The sequence below is a fragment of the Mizuhopecten yessoensis genome, unplaced genomic scaffold (assembly GCF_002113885.1).
Source record: "Mizuhopecten yessoensis strain PY_sf001 unplaced genomic scaffold, ASM211388v2 scaffold3229, whole genome shotgun sequence".
NCBI lineage: Eukaryota > Metazoa > Mollusca > Bivalvia > Pectinida > Pectinidae > Mizuhopecten > Mizuhopecten yessoensis.
The window spans coordinates 1,981,467-2,003,811 of NW_018404940.1; the positions used below are offsets into that span (position 1 = coordinate 1,981,467).

General features: G+C 36.6%; 2 protein-coding genes across 2 annotated transcripts; both read left to right on the forward strand.

Moving 5' to 3' along the window:
- Nucleotides 1-5,616: 5,616 nt before the first annotated feature.
- Nucleotides 5,617-8,495, forward strand: LOC110447096 (cytochrome P450 2J6-like). The gene is made up of 3 exons (XM_021492547.1): nucleotides 5,617-6,008; nucleotides 7,182-7,697; nucleotides 8,171-8,495. The coding sequence occupies exons 2-3, from the start codon at nucleotides 7,355-7,357 to the stop codon at nucleotides 8,431-8,433; spliced, it is 606 nt and encodes a 201-aa protein (XP_021348222.1). The 5' UTR covers nucleotides 5,617-6,008; nucleotides 7,182-7,354; the 3' UTR covers nucleotides 8,434-8,495.
- An 8,270-nt stretch (nucleotides 8,496-16,765) lies between these two features.
- On the forward strand, nucleotides 16,766-20,121 carry LOC110447097. Its single transcript, XM_021492548.1, has 4 exons — nucleotides 16,766-17,378; nucleotides 17,914-18,144; nucleotides 18,451-18,820; nucleotides 19,047-20,121. The coding sequence occupies exons 1-4, from the start codon at nucleotides 16,958-16,960 to the stop codon at nucleotides 20,119-20,121; spliced, it is 2,097 nt and encodes a 698-aa protein (XP_021348223.1). The 5' UTR covers nucleotides 16,766-16,957.
- Nucleotides 20,122-22,345: the final 2,224 nt, after the last annotated feature.

The following is a 22,345-nucleotide window of genomic DNA, read 5'->3' on the forward strand; positions in this document are numbered from 1 at the left end:
TTGTACATATTTGAGTAAAACGATAAAATGCTTGGTCATTGAAATGATATCACCTATTTATTGTTGTGATATCACTAACTACAGTATTCATTACGGTGAGATCACCCGTTCAATAATCTGAAAAACATGCAAAAAATCATCAGATATACAGTATAGATATTTATATATATAAATGTATTAAGTAAGGGTCTTTGTTAATTTGAAATAATATATATATATCAGTAAAAATTTAAACAAACCGAATTCCTCTGAGTATAAGGAACGTTAGATATTATTTCGATAAAGGATGGTGTTATTAAGTATTTAAATCATAGTTTAAATAAACATACAATTTGTCAACTTTTTTTTTCAGTTTGGTAAGACTAGCTGGTACACAGCTTCATAAAGCACAGCCAGTGAAACGCTTGGATATGACGTTTTGGTGACTTGTATAAAAGTGTTCTGTAAGCTTCATCAGAAAAAAAATCACAGATATTTTTTCTGATGAAGGTTACGGAGTACAGATCGTTCAAGCTATCGAAATATCACACATAAATGATTTACTGGCTGTGCTTTCTGAGCCTACAAACAATAACATGCAATTTTTTAAAGATGGGAAAACAAGCTTTAAATTCCTATCAATGTATCACTGTTACATTTGTATAGTGCTTTGATGTTTTGTCATACCTTTTTCTAACAAATACAATATTTTCAGATTCATTTACATGATGTGTTTTAGATTTCTTTCTAAAGAATAAAGGATGCTAAACAATATTTGTAAAATATGTTGGATCCCAACCATACCAAAAAACACCTCGCACACATACAATCCATTAGTTGACCTATGTCACACCAAAAAGATGGACACTTTACCATGTTTTACCATTTTTGGAGGTACTCCACAGAACGTATCTTACGTTGTACAGACGAACCGTTGTAGTATTCTAGCTACTAGAATGTTTCTAGAAAAGTTTCCATATTATTATCATTCAATCTAAAACGTGTCAAATTATGATTACCAAATTGTACCTGGACATAACTGAGAACATTTGAACACAAAGTATCACATAATGGAGAATGGTCTGAGAAAGTGTCAAACACCAAAGTTGATTAAAATTGATATTTTTTCCTATTACAGTATCAAAAGTTAATACATAATCGACAAGACTAGTACTTTTACCATTATAGAAGGTAATACTGTCATTTGGATCATGTTTTGCCTTCAAACAACTTTTCTTAAGGCAGTAATATTGCACAAGGATGAAAGTTGTCTTTCAAACTGATTAATAACTGGATCTAAATTGGAACGTTTATGTGGAACAGAATGTAGCATATAAGTTACAATATTTAAATTAACATTAGCAGATAAGTCAGCTATGCTGTCGTTACAAATATGATAACTGTTGTAATCCGCTCTGCTTTTAAAATCACCAAGTACGGTTACTTTACCTTTTTAACTGACTCACCATTTCTTCTTGACATGAAAACAGATAATTCTCACATTTTCAGCTCACCTGGCCCGAAGGACCAAGTATGCCTTGGTGTTACGTCCGTCGTCCGTTCGTCCGTCCGACGTCAACTTTTTTTTCTTTAATTAACCTCTTCTGAATAATCAGAAGGCCCAGGGTGGTGATATTTAGCCAGTAATATGCTGGGCTTAAGGGCTACCAAGTTTGTTTAAATGAGTGATCTTGACTTATAATCAAGGTCACAGGGATCAAAGATTTTAAACCTTTAAATGACTTCTCCTGAATAACCGAGAATGTTGATAAATTACCAATACCACGCTGGGATGAAAAGCTACCAAGTTTGTACAAATTAATGACCTTGACTTATCTTCAATGTCACAGGGTGTCAAGATGTTTAAAATCTTTAAACGACTTCCTCTGAATAACCAAGAGATCCAGGGTGAAGATATTTGGCCAGAAGCATGCTGATATAAAGTGTGACCAAGTTTGTTCAAATGAATGACCTTCACCCTTATTCAAGGTCACACAGGTCAACTGTCTGAAAAAAACCTTTATACGACTTCCTCTGAACAATCAAAAGGCCTAGGCTAATGATATTCGGCTAGTAGCATGCTCAAATAAGAAACTTTGAAGAGTGCTCTAAAGAATAATCTTCATCCGTATTCCAGGTCACAGGTGTCAAATATGTTGAAAACTTTAAACAACTTTTTCTAAATAACCAAAAAGCAAGGGTGATGATATTAGGCCAGATATATGCTGGGTTGAAGGGCTACCAAGTTTGTTCAATGAATGACCTTGGATTATATTCAATATATATATATGTAAAAATAACCCTTTAAATGACATATTCTTGATAATCAAAATGCAAAGAATGGTGATAAGTGACTACTAGCATCCTCAGATGAAGAGCTCTCAATATTGTTCATGTGAATGACCTTGACAAACTGTCAATGTCACATCTGGTCAATTGTGTATAAATATTTGAATGTCATCTTCTCAATAAACAAAATATATAAGGTACTGATATTTGGTAAGTTGCAAAGTATTTGAGTCCAATACCAGGTGAGCAATGCAGGCCCATTGGTCCTTTTTTTTTTTATATAAAAAGTGTTATTTACATGCGGTAAATAACCGGCAAAAAATATAATTTAACATTGTCATTATACATGTATATATCACGAGATACTTTTAGTAAAACAATATTGTCTTTTATATTTTCAATGAAAAACAATCGAAGATCTAATGAAAATAACAATGCCACCACCTTTACCTTGCAATCTATGGAAAATACATGTCTCATAACCTACTAATTCAACAGCATCTTGTTTATTGACCCAGCAATCATACCAGCAGACAATAATATGATTATTTACAATATTAACGAAGTCTTGATATTCAAACTTTTCAGGAGACCTACATATGTTTCAAGACGTAATGGGAAAACACTCCACACTACCGTGATATGGATTGTGAGGTGCGGCTCCTCGTGAACCGATTTTATGTCCTGGTGCTCATGTTACTTTTAAAACTGACATTATCGTATACGTAAATAAGATTTATCTGCTCTGCGAATTTACTTCTGCATGAGGTAGCAGAGTACAGTAGAAATGGCTTGACCCTAAAAATAAAGGGCATGTCTCGGATAAACATGGATAGCGGATTCATCCTGCACAACACACCTACATATATATATATATATATATTTATAAACAACATTTTAAATACGTTATTTTTAGAAGAATGAATATTTTTATTTTTTTTAAAGTGATTTCCCCCGATTTGCGACTTGTGAAAACCATGGTTACCACATCAAAAAACGCCAAAAAATGCAAAAAAAGCATGATGTTTAACCCAAAATTTGACCCAAGCAAGTAGTATTGCTTTCTTAAAACCCGTCTTTAATTATATATCACCTACTCGGTCACAGAAATACTCACGTTTTAGCATAGGTTGCAAACTGGAATTTTCACAATATTTACACATGTGCGGAGTACAAAAATAGACTACATGAAAAGCTACCTTTTGTTGTGTAGACACAGATTCGTAAATGGCCAAAAATGTAGTCTCAAGCCAAATTCGATTTTTTTTAAAATGTGAAGCCCACATAGTCCAATTCATCATGCATATGCCAATTTTAGAGATGATGTTTTTTTTAACTTCTGATACATGTAATATAACAGGGGTTATTCATTGTATAAAAATATCACCCATGGTCACCGTACGCTACTGTACACTGCTACCTGAATTGCTATGAAACAACTGCGCGTTCGTTGTTGACCGTTCCCGTTGGTTGATAATCGGGAATAGGAAGTACACCAAATGACTGTGAACTGTTTGGCTTGTCATATTGCTTAGAGGGAATATTTGAATTACTATTGACCTTTCATGGTCCATGAACTTCAGCCACAACTACAAAGGTCTGATTGCTTGGCGAGGCTGTTTCCCGACTAAAGCATGAGTGGAATGATCATGAGGTGATGGTTCCGCTGCTAAAGCTTGAGAAGGGAGAGTCGGAAACGAATCAGACATTATATTAGCTCACCTGTCTTCCATTGGAGACGACGACATGAGTTGCCGTTAAGGCTGTCTACTGTTTCGCAGTGTATTAAAGTCAATTAGCGGAGCCTGCACAGCATATATGCAAGAACCACGTTTAAGTCTAGATTATATCTGTTGTCTTTCTAGAAAACTCAGTTCTTCGTGTAATGCCTCAGTAGGACCATTGAACAACCTGCCGTAAACAGTATTATCTCGAACTAGTTTTACACTGCAACCGTTAGTTCTGTATCGTTTCATTACATGCAAAAGAGGCTTGCGACGCTCTTCAATCTTTCGAGGAAACTGTTCACTTATACCAAACTGGATACCGCGAAGGAGGTAGCCTCTTTCCAACACTGCTTGTCGATAAGCGTGATAAATAAATCTTGTCGATAAGCGAGCAGTTATTGGACGTTTCCTACTAAGGATGCATTTCTTGATACCATGCACATTGCCAAATGCTATGGTAACATGTTATCCAAATTCGTTCCATATAAATTCCTTGAGCTTGTCTTCAGTATTTTCATTGTATTGTTCCCGCAGACCAGTGAAAACTAAGTTCTTCTTCATGGAACGGCACAGGAGGTCTTTTACAACACTGAGAGTTCTTTAACTTCTTCCTGAGGGAATGAAACTCACTGTCCTTATATCTGCGATGTTCCTCCACTTGACTGTCCATTCGTCTAACCGTTAGCTCGCTGGCCTCTGTTCTTGTCTTTACATCCTCATAGAGGTTACTCCTATTCTGCGCTGATGTTCCTAGTTCTCTCAAACGGTCTTTATCTCACATTCCAAACCAATCACTTTACATGCTAGAGAAGTCACCGAAAACTCAAACTTGTCTGTGTTTTTCTCTGTTACGTTTGCTCCTAAACCGGTTACCAATCGACTGTCCATCCTCTGAATCATTGCAATGACGATCTCTGATGTAGCAGTACCACGCAGGGCCCCTTGGGCCTCTCGAAAATCTTTCAATTCTATACTTATGTCTTATGAAAAGTTATTTTTACACAACCAATACAATTTTCTATGTGACGTTTCGATGACTAGTACGATATATACACTGTCACCTTCATCAGACAAAAACAATTCTGATGAAGGTGACAGTGTACATATCGTATTAGTCATCGAAACGTCACATTTAACATTTCATTGGTTGTGTAAAAAGAACTTTTCATAAGACATACTTCCCAACATGAGGAAAACGTTTAGCTATACTAATGTCCATATGAGCTCCAGAAGACCGTGACGAATGTACAGGGAAGCACACGGGTAACAATGTAATGAAAAGGGCTATATATATAATGCATAGCACAAAGTGAATAGATAGCACACATTTTCCTACAGCCAGAGTTGCCACGAAAATCACAAAAGGTAAAACATCACGTCTTTCTATAGTTGACATCAAGGTCATATATAAATATATATGTCGTTCTTTTTGTCGACCCTACTAGGTACGTCTGGCTGACAAAGTACCCGAAACTTTATCTTTTAATTATATTTTCACATTTACAAAACCCCATTAACCATTTTGTCTTTAGTCACAATAGGGCATACATGTATCTATTTTTAACATTCTACTGGATAAACAACATTCGTACTGAAGGTCATTTAATAGAACGAAAGGTAAGCCGCCCTGCATTTAGATCGTCGACTGAGCTCGTAGTGCTTCCATTTGACGTAACCGGGGAGATAATTGTATACATCGTCTGCGGTCGCGCCTTATAGTTTGTCTGTATAGGTCACAGTTGCAATTATATTGTCAGTTTTCAGTGTGTGTTTCGAAGCAACATGGATTTCGGCTCGTCTCTCAGCTTTAACACTGTGACAGTGGCTATCGTTGTTGTATTTTTGATCCTGCTAGTCAGTCGGACACTACAATGGCCTGCCAATGTCCCGCCCGGCCCATCTGGCTATCCTATCATAGGAAGCTAACCTCCCGGAAAAACGAAGTTCCACAGCGGAGAGGGAACGGAAGGTTGTTGGTCATGTTGTGAGAAATGGTTGAGGAAAGCGGCTGAGGTACATGTAGTAGAGCTGGTAGGGTCATTGATTTCAAGTACAGGAGGGTATAAATACGATTGACGTGGTTGATAAATGTAATAAAGACAGCACCTCGCCGATATATCTGAAGATGGGTCTAGTATAAGTTGTAAAACTTGATTCCAAATTACATTTCAACAGTTATGTATTGCTTTATATTATATTATATTATACCGTAAATGAGATAAGGAATGAAATTAAGTAAATATCAAAGATTCTTGTGAAGTTTCGGAATACAATACGAACGAGGCAGGTCCGTATCGATATCATGAATGGGTATCAGAAACGATTTCTTTTATACATGAAGCGCGATAAGAAAATATGGAAAGTGTATAGGTATTGTTTCCTTGGTTATCAAGCAAGCTTAGTTCTGTTTCCGCAAGCAGGCAGTGTTATAGGTTTTGCAGACAGAATTAAAATATTTGATGTTCTCTCTGTAGACAAAAATACACTCGAATCAAGCAGATTGTTGAGTTTGGTTGGGACAGTCGGGTAAGGAAGCACAGACTTTTTTGGCTGATGGACGTGGTAGACTTGACCCATTCTGAAAATAAATCCAATCAGCATGCTCTCGATGTAGCCCTATGGTTTAGTATACATGTACGGCCTAATAGATGCTATTTAAATTACTTAGTTAAAGACGGAATAAAATAACCTGACAAAAGAAAACGTTACTTTAGAAAATAAGTATTTACATGGTAGCATGTTTGGATAAATGAATGTCGTCCCATCGTGCAGAGAGAATGGTCACTTTTTCATAATTTGCTAGCCTACTTTCGACTGATATTCTATGAGTGCCAAATCTGATCAGGGTGAGACATGGTAATCGAGGAATGACACCTTACTTTGAGTTACTTCGGAATACAAGAACGTTTTACGTGGAGGGGGATCATCTGATTTGGTCTCTGAACTTTTGATATTTCGAATTTTCTGGACCACAAAATTGTTAATCGTTGTGGTATTAGCATTGTTCAATGTAAGCTTGACTGTTGAACTAATGTGTAATACAGGATACTTTCCACTCCGGACAAAATCATCTTTTGTTTATCTTAATTTTGTGTAATGGTCGGGTGGCGCAGTGAAAAGCGCACCTGCATCCGGGCCAACATAAGTGATTAATATAAGTTTTATAACTTGCTTATGTCTTTATAGGTATTGGTTTCGCCTCCGGTGATCACTGGAAACAAACACGGACTTTTTCTCTGTCGACACTTCGGAATTTTGGATTTGGAAAGAAGTCTTTGGAATCAAGAGTCCAAGAAGAAATAGAAGCTTATTTGGATATCATTGAACAACAAAACGGGCAATCTTACAACATAAAAGAAATGACAACCATGGCCATATCAAATATCATATGCAGTATTACGTTCGGAAACCGATTTGAATACACTGACGCAAAATTCAAACGACTAACGTCACTTTTTGCTGAGAACTTAAGGTTAAATTCGGTTGGAGGGGCCATACGATCATTTCCAGGTGTACGATTTCTTCCTGGAGATATGTTCAATGTAAAGAAGTTAATTCAAAATTTCACTGATATCAAATGTTTTGCTCTTGAACAAATAGCCGAGCATCGAAAAACGTTTGCAGAAGAAAATCAGCGAGATTTTATTGATGCGTTTCTGAGACAACAAATCAAACATGACGAAGATGATCCGATATTTGATGGTAGGTGTAACAAAGATATATGGTTAGATTGTTGATGAAGAAAAGATTATTATCATTTTACGTGTGTGATTTTCTTCATTTAAAAACATTTGACATAACTAAAATCATTGTTTGAAATATATAATAATAACAACCGTATGTCCATATTAGATTCTTAGAAGGTACCAGAAATATGTGTATTAAAAATGTAAAGATACATTATAGTTTTGATAACTATTGAAATTTTGGATTTTTTTTATGAAAGATGATTCATTAAAGCCGTATTAAAACCTTATACACAACACCTTGTACCATTCTTCAAATCATAGCAAAAAATTACCATGCTTTTCTTTTCCCTATTTACCCTTTTGACTTTTTCCGGAGACAAACGATTAATTTTATTGTCTTTTGTCTTTTCACTCGTGTAAGCATGATGTCAAATAATCCAGTATTTCTTACGCCTGACATTATTTTCATATTCTGTATGTCTATAGATATGAACTTAGCAACAGTCGTCATCAATCTGTTCCTTGCTGGGACTGAAACAACAGCTACCATGATCCGCTGGGCGATAATTTACCTTATTCACAACAAACCTATCCAAGATAAGCTCCGACAGGAGATAGAAACTGTGGTCGGGACGTCAAGGATTCCGTCACTCGGCGACAAACCCTCCATGCCTTACTACGAAGCATTTATAACAGAGGTTTTCCGAATGGGCAACATCGCTCCACTGTCTGTGCCTCACGGAGCCTAGAAGGATATCCAGTTCCGAGGCATGCTAATCCCAAAAGGGTCGGTCATTATGGCAAATCTTGACTCGGTTATGACTGATCCAGACCTGTTTGAGAATCCGGATAGGTTTCAACCTGAGAGATTTCTAGAAAGGACCGACAAATGAACGGCAAAGAAAGGACTGTAATGGCTTTCTCTCTAGGTACTTATATATTCTTGTTTGTTTGCTTGCTTTTTATTTATGAACATATATATATATATATTTATTTATTGTTAGTATACTTTTGTTTATTGACGTAAAGACTAATTTGGATGTTTGGCCACTAGCATCACCGGTGAGTCGTAGAAGGAACATCTGTATGATGACATGTAATTCGTTTTTGGCATATTATATCTATTACTAAAGGTGTAATCACTTGTATGTGCGTGTCTTACGTGTTCATATGAAGATACAAGGTAGTAGACTGATGTCTCCGATTGTTCCTTTAACAGAGGTTGTGACAGTATATAATGATACTCATTATTAATTTGAAATGAACCAGTACTCCTTTAATTTTTAATTCATATAATTAAGAGATTTACGCACTCCCCCCCCCCCCCCCCCCCCCCCCATGGTTTGCAAGTTAATAAAATGCATAGAAACTCTGTAAGAGGAAAAACAAAGTTGTATCACTTATAACTTTTAATTATTTATAGTGTTATGATTATACTCCATCGTTGTTTATCCAACCAAGCAAATTGTCAATGATCTTGATATCCCTTTTACCCAACATTTCAAACTGATCCAGTCATTTAATCTTTGAATAAGGTGGTTTGACTAACGACGCTAGACAATATACAATGGTTAAGGCATGGAAAGATGTGATAGCATGAGACTTGCACTGATAAGTGCAAACATTTTAAATAATTTGAACTACAAATCCAACAAATATTTACAACGAAGCCATTTAAAAAGTACAAGAAAAATAAGACCAGATGTCTTCGGTTATGTAATAATACGATGTTTTATCACATAGTGTACTGTGTTATCCAGTGAATATACCCATTTCATACTTGTTTGCGTTTTAACCAATGTAATATGACCTATCAGCCCCCTGATTGGTTGTAAGTTTCAAGTGTGACGTCACGCCTAGGACAAGTACAGGACATCACAGACTTACGCATTGGAGTCAAAACGGCGACTTTTTACATTTCAAGGTTACATGAATAAATGCCACAAATTCTGATTATGTGATGAAAAGGATCTTACAGTCATATTCATTTCATATGCAATTCATATAACTCGTCTCGAATTTTTCATTTTAGCCCGTTAAATTATTTAATAATGACAGTTTTATAGTTACTGTGTTATACAATGATAACAGTTTTTTATTTACATGTTTTACAATGATAACATCTTTATAGTTACTCTGTTATAAAGTGATAACAGTTTAATAGTTGCAGGTTTTACAATGATAACTAACAGCGTTATAATTACTCTGTTATATAATAATAACAGTTTTATAGTTACTCTGTTATGTAATGATGACAGCGCTATAGTTGCTCTATTATACCATGATATCAGTTTTACAGTTTCTCTGTTATACAATGATAACAAATTTAAAGCTACTCCGTTTTTAAACTCGGGTAAAACTACGGTGGCAACCTCTATCGAAATCATGACTGCTAACAAGAAGAAATTTAAGCGAAACCAAGTGAAATTCACTTGTCAGAACCAGACACCGATGCATTTCCTATTGGAGTGCAGTGTACTGCAGGATAGAAAATAGCAATTTCATCCCTAAGACGAAACTGAAGGAGAAAAGCAATATGCGCAGTATTCCTAAGAAGACATGCTGCAACTACGAAACATTTTAAACAAGGATTTTTCCCCTTTTTCTTTCAATTTTTAATACCACTAAGTCAAAAATGGACGACTGAAGGCGGATATAGTTTAATGAATAATTATGTTATTTGACTTTCAGAATCGTCTCTTTAATATTTTTTACACATGCTTCGTATTTGTAGTGATTATATTCAATTATGTTTTGTTCTTGTTGTTTTATGTGACTTACATTATGTGGTCTAGTGGATGGTGCGTTGTAATGTTAAACAGTTATATTAAATGAATAATTCATACCTTTTCATCTCATCAACTGTCTAGTATACACTTACTAAATACTAAATGTTCTCTCTTGTTGCTAGATAAGTAGATTTATTTAGTGCGTGATCTAATATGGTCGTATAAACACAACACAACACATGTGTATGTAATCACTTTAAGTATCATTGTCCCACTACATTGAAGTTATTCGTACATACAGTAACCTCTTCTTACTTTCGTTTTAGATATAACTAGCACAGATGGGTCAGGCCACTTTCGTTTTAGATATAACTAGCACAGATGGATCAGGACACTTTCGTTGACTAGGCAGCTCAGTCGGTTTAAGCGACAATATAACAACAAAGTTCAGGGCTCGAATTCCGGTCTAGTCCAACTTTTGTTTTCAATCAGAGTACTGTTATTGAATATTGTTTCGTCGTTCGGAAGTGCGGCTTCCAGTTCACAGTTTTTGTTTTGGCAGTGGTATGAGTATCCTGAAGTTTACATCAACTATGAGTAATGTTATACATCAAAGACGTTATGCTTTAAAAAAAGCCAAATAACGAGTTATATCACCTAGGAATATGAAAAGGCCAACCGGGGTAAGATAGTTAGTGTAGAGATGTAAATAGTTTCGCTTTACCACCACATCGCTTCATAACTTTGATATCTGAAGTGGGATAATTTTGTTTAGGATATACATCTTGAAAAGCACTCATATCTTTATCAATAAGTTGGGTAAATTATGTTCAAAAGCTTTTCTTGTTTATTCTCTATGTGTTTCAAACAAAAATATCGATGTCATTCATCAACGGTATTAGACAACGACCCAGACAACTGTGATAATGATATGGTATACACACCGCCTCGGTAATACAACATACCTAAATACATATACTAATTGTAAAAGCAAACACGGATTCATGGAAAATTCATGTGCCAAGGGCTAAAGTACTTCATTTGTACTTAATACTTCCATCACAGCAATTTTTTATACCATAATTGACATATCAATATCAGTGGCACTAAACTTTACTCTTTGCATGTGATTAAAACGTTGCCATGTCATCAATATTATTCTTCATTTTGGGAATATGTATGTATTAAAGTAATATAATATATAAATAAATGTACGCATCAAACGTGTTGCAACGTTTCAACGTGTCCCTTCGGCAAGCGTTATCCATAATCAAAGCTTGACAAAGAGACCAGTCGGTCTTGAAGCGTTACGACACGTTTGATACGTCCATTGTTTGTGTACACGTTTGATAAAAAGAATCTGTCATGTATTTGATCATGATTTTATCAGATAGAACAGTCAGATATGTTTCTCTCTCTATTCTATCCACAGGCACCTTTCTTTAATTCAGACTTTTCTGTATGGAAACCACAGACCTGATATCAACATGCATACAAAGTACCCTGACGGTGGTCGAGATATTCATCATAGGTGCTTGACGATGTAATAAGATTACAACTGATTTCTTTTACTTTTCACAGATGAACGTCATCTAGTTTGCTGACTGAATGCACACGATTAAGTATAACCGGTTGACTGATATAGAAAGTAACCAAAAGTAGCAATACAATACAATAGTATTCAAAACACTAGTTCCATGAACATATTGTGTCTTTCTACATTTTGTTTTGATTGGACAACTGAAAACTGCTTTTGAAAAGGCCTTTAAAGTGATAATCGTTGATGCGTGCAAAATCACCATTACGCTTTCTATCTTTGAAATAGTGAAATATTGCCGAATATCATAAGGATGTCATCTTTGAATAAAACACAACATATGCGCATAAGAAAGATACGTGAACCACCTCAATATTTGGGTAGAAAGAATTTACAGAATAAACATGTTTTAGTATCGGATTTGACAGTTATGCAAACTAGGTTGACTACATGCCATAAATGAATCTGTCGAGTATTCTGCCCAACCAGTTCTTTTCTCCGTTGCCATCCAATGTTTCGAATGCGCATACACTCGGAAACCGTATCTGTTCCGAACGAACAAACCCGGGTTCCTGGGAGCGTTGAACCAGTCACCGTTCAGTAGTAATTTTGTAGGAGTGTCTCCATTTTTCGGTAACGATTTTGAATCCATATAATATTTCCGTACAATTTAACGTGCCAGCGCTAGCTGGAAATGACTACCTTACCACCAGTCGCAACACCGTCTTCGGTCTCTTTCGGTCTCTTTGCAATATTTAATGCGTACCCTTTCATTTTAAATAGAACCGTTAAAATGTTGGAAAAACTCAAGGAAAGAAAACGTCTATTAGCGTTGTGTTCCCATAACAATATCTTTTATAAGTTTAACAGTTACTGCTCCTAAGAGCGTGCCTTCCTGCAGTCCACAGACTGCACCAACCTTGCGACAGGACTCCATGATGTATTTAACCAAACTTGCAACCTCCTTCAAGCAACAAGGTGAAAAGGAAAACTTTTCCAAAATAAACATTTATAATCAATTTGACAATCTGTATTTACATCCTGTCCCGTTGATAAAATATTTCGTCGCATGTTCCATTTTCTGCCGAACATTTTCCAGGTATCTTTCTGAAGGTTATAAAATATGGTGACAGGGCAGACAAAAGAAGTAGCATGCTGTTCCTTATTATGTCTCTGAAAGTAATCCCCCGTTAGCCCAGATGCAATGATGTGTTCGTCGAACCGCACTTTCTTGAAAAGTTCAGTCTGGATGTGAAATGGGCCTTCTATAAAATCAAATTGAATGCACGCGTGTTAAGACATATTGTAGCCGTCTTGTACCACGGGGTATAATTCTTGTACACCACTTGAAAAAAATATTATTTTCGTTTGATTTATGGTAGTAAAATTTCTTAATCTTTATAACGTTAGTTAGTTAACCTCCAGGAAAACCTACACTTTAAACACATTGGCTCTCCGATATAAACAATGACCGTAATGATAACCGGAACCGAATATGGACTCAAAACAATAGAGAAGGATTTTCCAATAGACATTTCTCATTTTGAGTAGCATACCTTTAAATAATGGACCATCCTCACCATGGTTAGTTTGTTCTCGAAGAAAGGCATCAATGAAATCTCGTGGATTCTTTTCTTCTAGCGTTTTCCGGTGCTCATCAATTTGATCAACGATAAAACATTTTATATCCTTTAAATTCTTAATCATTTTCTTTATATTGAACATGTCTCCGGGAAGGAATCTTACTCAAGGAAGAGATCATATGGCCCCTGCAACCGAATTCAAAAGAAAGTTCTCAGCGAAAAGGAAAGTGATTTTCTTGAATTTTGCATCAGTGTATTCGAATCCGAAAGTAATACTGCATACGATATTTGATACGACCAAGACGGTCATTTCTTTTATGTCGTAAGGTTGTCCCTTTTGTTTTTCAATAATATCCAAATAAGCCTCTATTTCTTCTTGGATTCTTGATTCCAAAGATTTCCTTCCGAATCCCAAATTCCAAATTGCCAACAGGCAAATTATCAAATAAATTAATCTTTGTATGAACACATGTTCATTTTCTGCTTACAAAAAGAACTAGTTTTGATTGAAAAGACTCTCAATAATGAGCAAACGACATTTTGAATTTCTATTGTGAAAGACAAATTTCAAGCAGTTACACGTACCTTGAAACACAGGTGCAGGAGATAGAAACTGTGATTGGAACATCAAGACGGCCGTCACTTGCCGACAAACCCTCCATGCCTTACTACGAAGCTTTTATAGCAGAGGTTTTCCGGATGGGCAACATTGCTCATCTCACTGGGCCACACGGTGCCAAGAAGGACACCCACTTCTGCGGCATGATCATTACAAAAGAGTCAGCGATAATACCCAATCTAGACTCCGTTATAATTGATCCGGACCTTTTTGAAAAATCCTCATAGTTTTTTACCCGAAAGATTTCTTGGAAAAGACGGACAACTGAATGGCAAAGAAAGAACTGTTATTGTTTTCTCGCTTGGTTATAATTTGTTGTTGTTTTGCATAATGTATTTTATTTATCGAAATCATATCAGCAGATCTAGATAACCGTTTTTGGATTTTTTCATAAAAATCTCAGAAGATGAGATTTTTAAACAAATTTATCATCCTTAGTAATTTTGTAATTATTTCATTGCACTAGAAATGGTTTTTTTTGCGTTGAATTTAATTTAATAGTACTTTAGAATAGTAGTTTATATTAAAGTTATGTTCACTTTGTCTTCACAGGACGACGAATCTGTGTCGGGGAATCTATGGCTAGGATAGAGCTATTTCTATTCATGACGTCACTGCTGCAGAGGTTCTAGTTTCTCCCAGAGAGCGCAGACAAGCTCCCGTCGTTCGATTCGAATTTAAGACTAGCGCGGGATCCTCGGGACTATAAGTGTAAAACTGTTCGTACTTTTATGTCTCATCGGTAATGCTAAGGGCCAAAAAATAGAAATCTAAATCGGTCAAAACTACTGTTTAAACAGAAATGAAGAGGCGTAATACCTCCTAAATTTTAAATTTCAAAATAAGAGGAATACTGATTTATTTAATACCATTAACGACTGAAATGTCCATATTCACAACATAACAACAGTGTCACTATTCAAGAGAGATAATTGTTGCCATCAAGTTACGGCAAATTTTGGGACTAAAATATCCACCTGAAAAGTCACCATCGTGTATCTTAAAAGAAGAAAGTAAAGAATATATGTAACTGCACTTTAAATTCGGCAATAGGTGCAGTATGCCGAAAGTGAATTAAACTGCATCATACAGATGTTACGTCTTTATATATAAGGCTTACAAACTTATACTGCTACCAAAGCTTTGAGTGCATTGGGAGTCTCATCAAAGGTTTGTTATAGTATAACTGTCTTCGTGAGGGGAATATTCGTTTTGATTTACATCGCAATAAAACGATTGAAATGTTGATTTCTGTATGTAAGGTTGGCTTACAATTTGGTGGAGATAACAATGCCTTGCCACAGCGAAATCTGGTTTGTTCTGCTTAATGGAGCAGCGATTGTTGTTGATTCTGATATTGAGTTTTGTGCTAGTTTCACCCACGTCCATTTTTGCCTAGCCATACTGTAACGTGCGGGCGGTCACCCATCCAACTACATGTATTGACCACGCTCGACGTTGCTGAACTAGTGAGCGAGTCCCCGGGTCATATCGCATCGCTGGAAAAGCTAGCTAGCCAGTAAGGTAGTATTTCCCCCTCATATACATTATTAGCGGTTACACTCTTCCCCCCTCTGGGAAGTCTCGTCCTGGGGAATCCCGTAGGTCCTCCCTATGTATCAATGCACCTTCCTTAACCACCGTGAACTGGCCTTACATGATTACAGAATCCCAACGCTGCCACCAAAAGTAACGTGTGAACGGTCACCCATCAAACTACTGACCACGCTCGACGTTGCTGAACTAGTGAGCGGATCCCGGGGTCATACCGCATCGCTGGAAAAGCTAGATTGCCAGTAAGGCATTATTTCCCTCCCATATACCTTAACTGTAACAATACTCGGACAAAAAAACATGTAGGTGGCTGCCATAGATCATCGCCCAAACTGGAATGAATAGAAAAGGCGCCCAAGGGAAAGATACTAGAACACCAACCTAAAACCCTCTACCCTCGAGGTATGAACAAACGATAAGCTCTTGTTATCCGTTTGTTTCCCTTCGAGGTAGCTAGGTTATTGACAAGATGGTTCACTTTTATTGGTCTGGTGACTCAAACCTGCTGCCAGACAGTGTATGAGACTGATTGACGCTGTCGGATTTAGTGGACGAACTATCTGTCTCTCGATGTGTCATTTCGTCAATTACATTTTATTTATACTTGTGCTACAGATTTTACTCATTCTAACTAAATTTTGATAATATAATTTATGCAAAAACATATATTTACTATATATTCATTAATCAGAAAGATATTTCAATAATTGTTATTCCATATTGCATTTGTCATCTTGGGACGAATCGTGCCATTTTCCCAGCTTTTGCATCTTCACGCTCCAGTTTTTTTCGGTATTTTTAATCTCTTTGTCGTTGACGCATATACACAGTTTTATAGCTAGGTCAACGATGTGGTCATTGTACATTCTGCCTGCGGCCTACGGTTGCAGACCTGTTTACATCTACGATTTTAGCGTAGTTTCTACGATTATTGAAGTTGAACTACGCTCTACACTTTGGAGAGTAGTTTCTACGCTTTCTACGAAAAAATCCAATAAAATGCCATTGCGTTTTCGTCATCCTTTGTTGTGTGTTCTGTATCGAATGCAGTCTGTAAATCACATAGTCACTCAGACGCTTATCACAATTTTTATAGGCATTACAAACACCAAAGTGATCCCGTATTCATCTAATGGTTTATAGACGATAATCGCCGAGGGGTTTCAAATGAATATCCCTCTAATGGTTAATGAAGGTTCCCGATGCGTTCCAAATATATATTGGGAAACGACATTTTGACACGAGCAGACGATGCTGAAACGAAAATGCCAAGATGCTCCGCCAAATAATAAGAAGGTGGCGACTCAGCGGTACCGATTATCATACACGGAAAATTGGAAATGCCTGCAGCCCTCCAGGAAGGGTGACACGTTCGTTCATTGCACTGTCTGCCGATCAGACTTCTCGTGTAAGCATGGCGGGAGTTTTGACTGCAAACGACACGTCGATACAAAGATGCACAAGGATTTACATATGTTACACTCTAAAAACGTGTCGATTGCTACTTTCTGTAAGACGAACACTACTGGTGAAGATCAGCGGACTCGGAATGTAACGAGAGCGGAATTGAAAATGTGCGAACTTATCGCAAATCAGAACATGTCCCTAAGTGTTGCAGACACCCTTCCTCGGGTATTCCGTACGATGTTTCCGGATTCGAAGATAGCTGCAGGTACGTGCTAGATATTATATTGTTTTATATAAAATTATTATGTCAAATTAACAGAGGAACAAAAACGGCGAAAATAACTAAAATTGCGAAGTGTGTCGTACTCGTAGTTGTAGCGTAGTTGTGCCTAAATATAGGTCTACATCTGAATCATCACTCAGAAAAACAAAGAGGGATATATGAAGAAGCTACACGTATTTAATACCCATTCAGTAAATTCAATGAATAAAAAGATATCACATTTGTAAAAAAAAAGAAACCAACTTGACCTAACCATTATTCTTGATCAAAGGGAGATAAATCGTTTTAAAAACTCTGGATTAACTCCTACAAATATGTAAGTTTTTTTTAATGATTTATTATATTTTTTTGTAAATAATCAAGTTTTGTTTGTGAATATATATTGTTTATAAGTAAGTTCATTGTTGACATAGTTTTATAATAATTTACATTGAAGTTTATTTTAAAATAAGGTAATGGTCCTAATTGGTGAATTAAAACTGAATTAACATGTTATTAATTACTTATTTGTTGACAGACATGAAATGTGCCCGCAACAAAACAACTGTCTTGATTAAGGAGATTGCTACCTTACAACAAGGATCCCTAGCAGAGAGAATGAAAATGCGGCCATTCACCATATCGACTGATGGATCTAATGATGAAAAAAGCAAGCAGTACCCAATAGTAGTCAGGACATTGGACACAAAAACTGGAACTGTAAATTCGGAACTGTTGTCAATACCAATTTGTAAAGGTTCAGCAACAGGTATGTTCAAAATAAACTATGGATTTAATATGTTTTATGCTTCAGTATATTAATTAGTATAACATAAATTATAATTCAGACTAGTATTGTATTAATTAGTCGAGTCATGACATACCAGCCAACGATTTAAGAAAATTTTACATTTCACAAATTGAAGATTTGAAATTGTGTTTGGAGAATATTCTTGTTTTATGTTTAGACATTTCAAATTATATTGGAAGAGTTTTCTAACTTTTCTTATATTACAATGATTTTATTTGCCATTTTATCAAAATATGAAATGTAATTAAATTTAACGGGTTTTAGGAGAGGCCATATTCAACATGATGGATACCGCTTTACAGGAGAGGGGCATTCCGTGGTCGCAATGTATGGCTCTTGGCTGTGACAACGCAAATGTGATGACTGGGCACAAGAAGGGAGTCTTCGCATTTGTAAAGCAAAAGCAGCCACACATATTTCTGGCTGGATGTACTCTCCATTTAGTCCACATTGCAGCTAAGAAGGCAGCAGCAGCAGCTCTTCCTCCAGTGGATGATATCCTGGTGGATATATATTACTTTTTTCACAAAAGTGACAAACGCCGCTCAGCATTCAAGGGGACACAGGCACTTTACGACTTGGAACAGAAGAAAATGCTGAAGCATGTCTGTACTAGATGGCTCAGTATTGGAAGGTAATTAACAATTGATAGCATATTCTTACTAATAATTAGAGCTTGCTTACTGAACATGTACAAAAAACTACATGTTTTTAAAATAAGATATTTACAAAATGCATTTTTTTAACAAGTCATCGATGTAGCTTTGTTAGAACATGTACAAACATCACATTTTTTGAATATGATATGAATAATTAAACTTTAAACATCAATATTTTTCAATTTATTCTTGATTTTGTAGATGTGTCGATCGGATGCTGCTCAACTGGGATGCACTAAAGGACTTCTTTAAAGAGCAGAAAGATGCAGTGGAGTTAACAAAGTCAAAGAAAGCAGCAGCTGTAGCAGCAAAGAAGTCCAAGATATCAAGCTGTCCAAAGAATTCTACAGAAGAATCATCAGCGCCTGGATATGCAGAACAGAAGATTGAGGCCATCTATTCTTTCGTCAGGTCCCCGACCAATCGTCTGTATGTCCTCTTTCTTCAGTACACTATCCATGTGTATGATGACATTCTATTAAATCTGCAGTCAGATGAACCAAAAATACACATACTACAACGCTCTCTGCAAAAGCTTCTGAGGAATATTCTGACAAGGTTCATCAAGCCCGCAGCTATGCTTAGTATAGCTGTTGACAAGGTACAGTACAAGCAGAACTGTAACATCAAACCAAACACCTCACTTGTGATTGGAGAGGAAGCCAAAAACTTCATTGAGAATGCTGAGGTAAATCACCTCCGCTCACGAAAGGTTGAGGAATTCTACAAAAGTGTAGTCCGATACTTTCATGAAGTTTGTGACTACATTTGCAGCAAGCTGCCATTGAATGATCCTGTCTTGTCAGCTGCACAGGTGGCGGATGTAAACTTACAGACAATTGCAAAGTCATCTGACCTTCGTTTCTTCATTGAAAGATACTCGTGTATCATTCCTCCAGCAACAACAAAAGACAAACTACTTGAGCAATTCACTTTGTATCAATGTACAAATGTCAGCAGCTGTACCAATGAGCAAACCAGGATGGACTCAATCTGGTCCATGATTGGGAAAATGCGGGACGAGGAAGGGAAACTTATGTTCTCAGAACTCTCGGTGGTAATGTGTGGCATCCTAACCATACCACACAGTAGTGCACACTGCGAGAGGGTGTTCTCCTGTGTACGTAAGAACAGAACTGAGCAGCGAGCATGTCTTGGAGATAGTACTCTTGAAAGTCTCCTGGTAATTAAATCTTCAGGCACCCCTCAGGATTACACGGACAAGGAACTGGACCATATCAGGGGGTCGTACTACAGATCTCTGAAATCTTCATAAAATGCTGCTTACAGAATTTACCCAATGTGCTGGGTTGCCAACTTGTGTTACTGGACAGATTTGACCCAAAGTGCTGGGTTGTGTTTGTTTTATAACTTTTATTTTGCAATAAGATTAAAAAAGAAAGACAAAATCATCTGAAATGGTACCAATTATTTATTTGATGTTGTCACTTAAAATGTACCAGAATTCACCTCAGAGCACCTAGGAATTCAATTTTTTCCGGGGGAGACCCCCCGTACCCCCCTTGCAGGAGGGGGCTTAGGCGCCCCCTCCCGCACCCTCCCCTGCCTGGCCGCTTCGCGGCTCGGATGCTGGCGATGCCAGCATGTAAAAACTACACTTACCAAATTCAAACTACACTTTAATTCCTCTTTGACAAACAAATGGGTAAACAGGTCTGCGGTTGCCGAGGGGCTTATTGTTTTCAAATACTGATGATAGTTATATTTCTTTTTTGTTTTTGTTTTTGCGTAATGTAATTTAAGTGTTCTGTGTTTTCACTGTTTCTTAATATACAATGTAGGAACGGATTGCTCCGAAATTTGACAACGTCATTTTGTGTTTACTGTTGGAATTACTTTTTTGCTCTGTATGTATTTAGATTCAGTATATATACGAAAACAGTGCAGTGAGGCAGGGATTCTTAACTAACATCAATTTGCTAAGGATTCCATAGACCTTGTTAAGAGGTCTTTCGCCGGTTATCACAACCGCACCTACGAGCATAGACCTAGACAAATCGCTACTCGCCCTCTGCATGCTCGCACCACTGCCAAAAACGGTGACCTGTTCCTTGCATGTTTAAAACTTCGATGAATCATTTATCGGAAGCCCGTGTTGAGAAAGAATGTGGCCAATGAATCTTCAAAATTGTAATTTTAACAATAAAGCATAATGCAATTTGATTGGGATGGAGGCAGTGTTGTGTAATCTTTGAAACATAGGAAACATATTGATCTGTTGCATCTTATCGCAAAATCGAGAAGAAGCAAAAGGTTATAATTCATATGTTAAGTTCTTTCCTTATCTGTGTATGTACTGGTTATTGAGCTGTTAATTTAAGAAAATAACGAGAAAAACAAAATTACACCAATTAACTTAATTGGTATCGAAAATATCCATCAATCTCATTAGTGTGTGTTGTGTTTTCGTTGCCACTGCCCTGGTTCTCACTATGGTGACGTGATATTACTTAGATTTGACGTGTATTGTTATCCGATCATACAGGGTTTGTCGGTTGTATACACGTACTGACTCATGATAATATCAATACAAGTGTGTCCCATATAGTCAAAATAATTCTCCCCGGCTAGGTATTGTGAAACACTACGAGCTCAATTGACGATCTACTCGCAGGACGGCTTACCTTTCGTTCTATTTAATGACCTTCAGTACGCGTGTTGTTAATCCAATAGATTGCTGAACACTAAACCTGTATTTCTTTATGTGACTAAATGTTAATCTATCTTTGGGAACTTGTAAATATAATAAGAAGAGAAGAAATGTTAAGGTAGTTTGTTTTTCACCCTTTCACCACTGTAGACCATAATGGACTCATTCATATCAATGCATGGTAGAGTCTACTAAAGTTACATAGGGGTGAAATGGTTAACCTCTTCAGTATGTTAGCGTACGGAGCGAATGAAAGTCTAACACGATCAATATTGATAGTAGTTGCGTGCCCATAACGTGTGACGTTTCCCCAGTACACAGAGGTAGAATGTCAGCAAATAGAACGACACATAAATACGACTTTGTCATTCTTCACGTTGAAAGAGGAACACTTTGCACTTAATGTTGACCTATATAGGACGTCATTTATGAAATTTCTATTGCTCGCTTCTTCGTTTACAAAATATAACGACATAATTTTGTATGTAGACGAATCGTGAAGTTCTTCAAAAGATGCAGAAAGACATGAAATTGCCTTTCCTCGTACATATTTCTATACGCGATGGAAAAACTTTATTATCATTTATTATCTTTCTTACTTGGGCGAAATCGAAATCGAATGAAGTCTTCATTGTTTGTATAATTGCAGCCAAAGTATTCCAGTCGTATGGATTTATACGTCTCTCGTCTATTATTTATTCATCAAAGGGAAAAGTATGTATATTTCAATGAACAAGGAAAGACCGGGTCGTATGGATTTAGTTATTATGAAAGTACTAAATACTACAGCGGCGGATTCAAGGGCAGAGCATACAGTACCAATGACCCC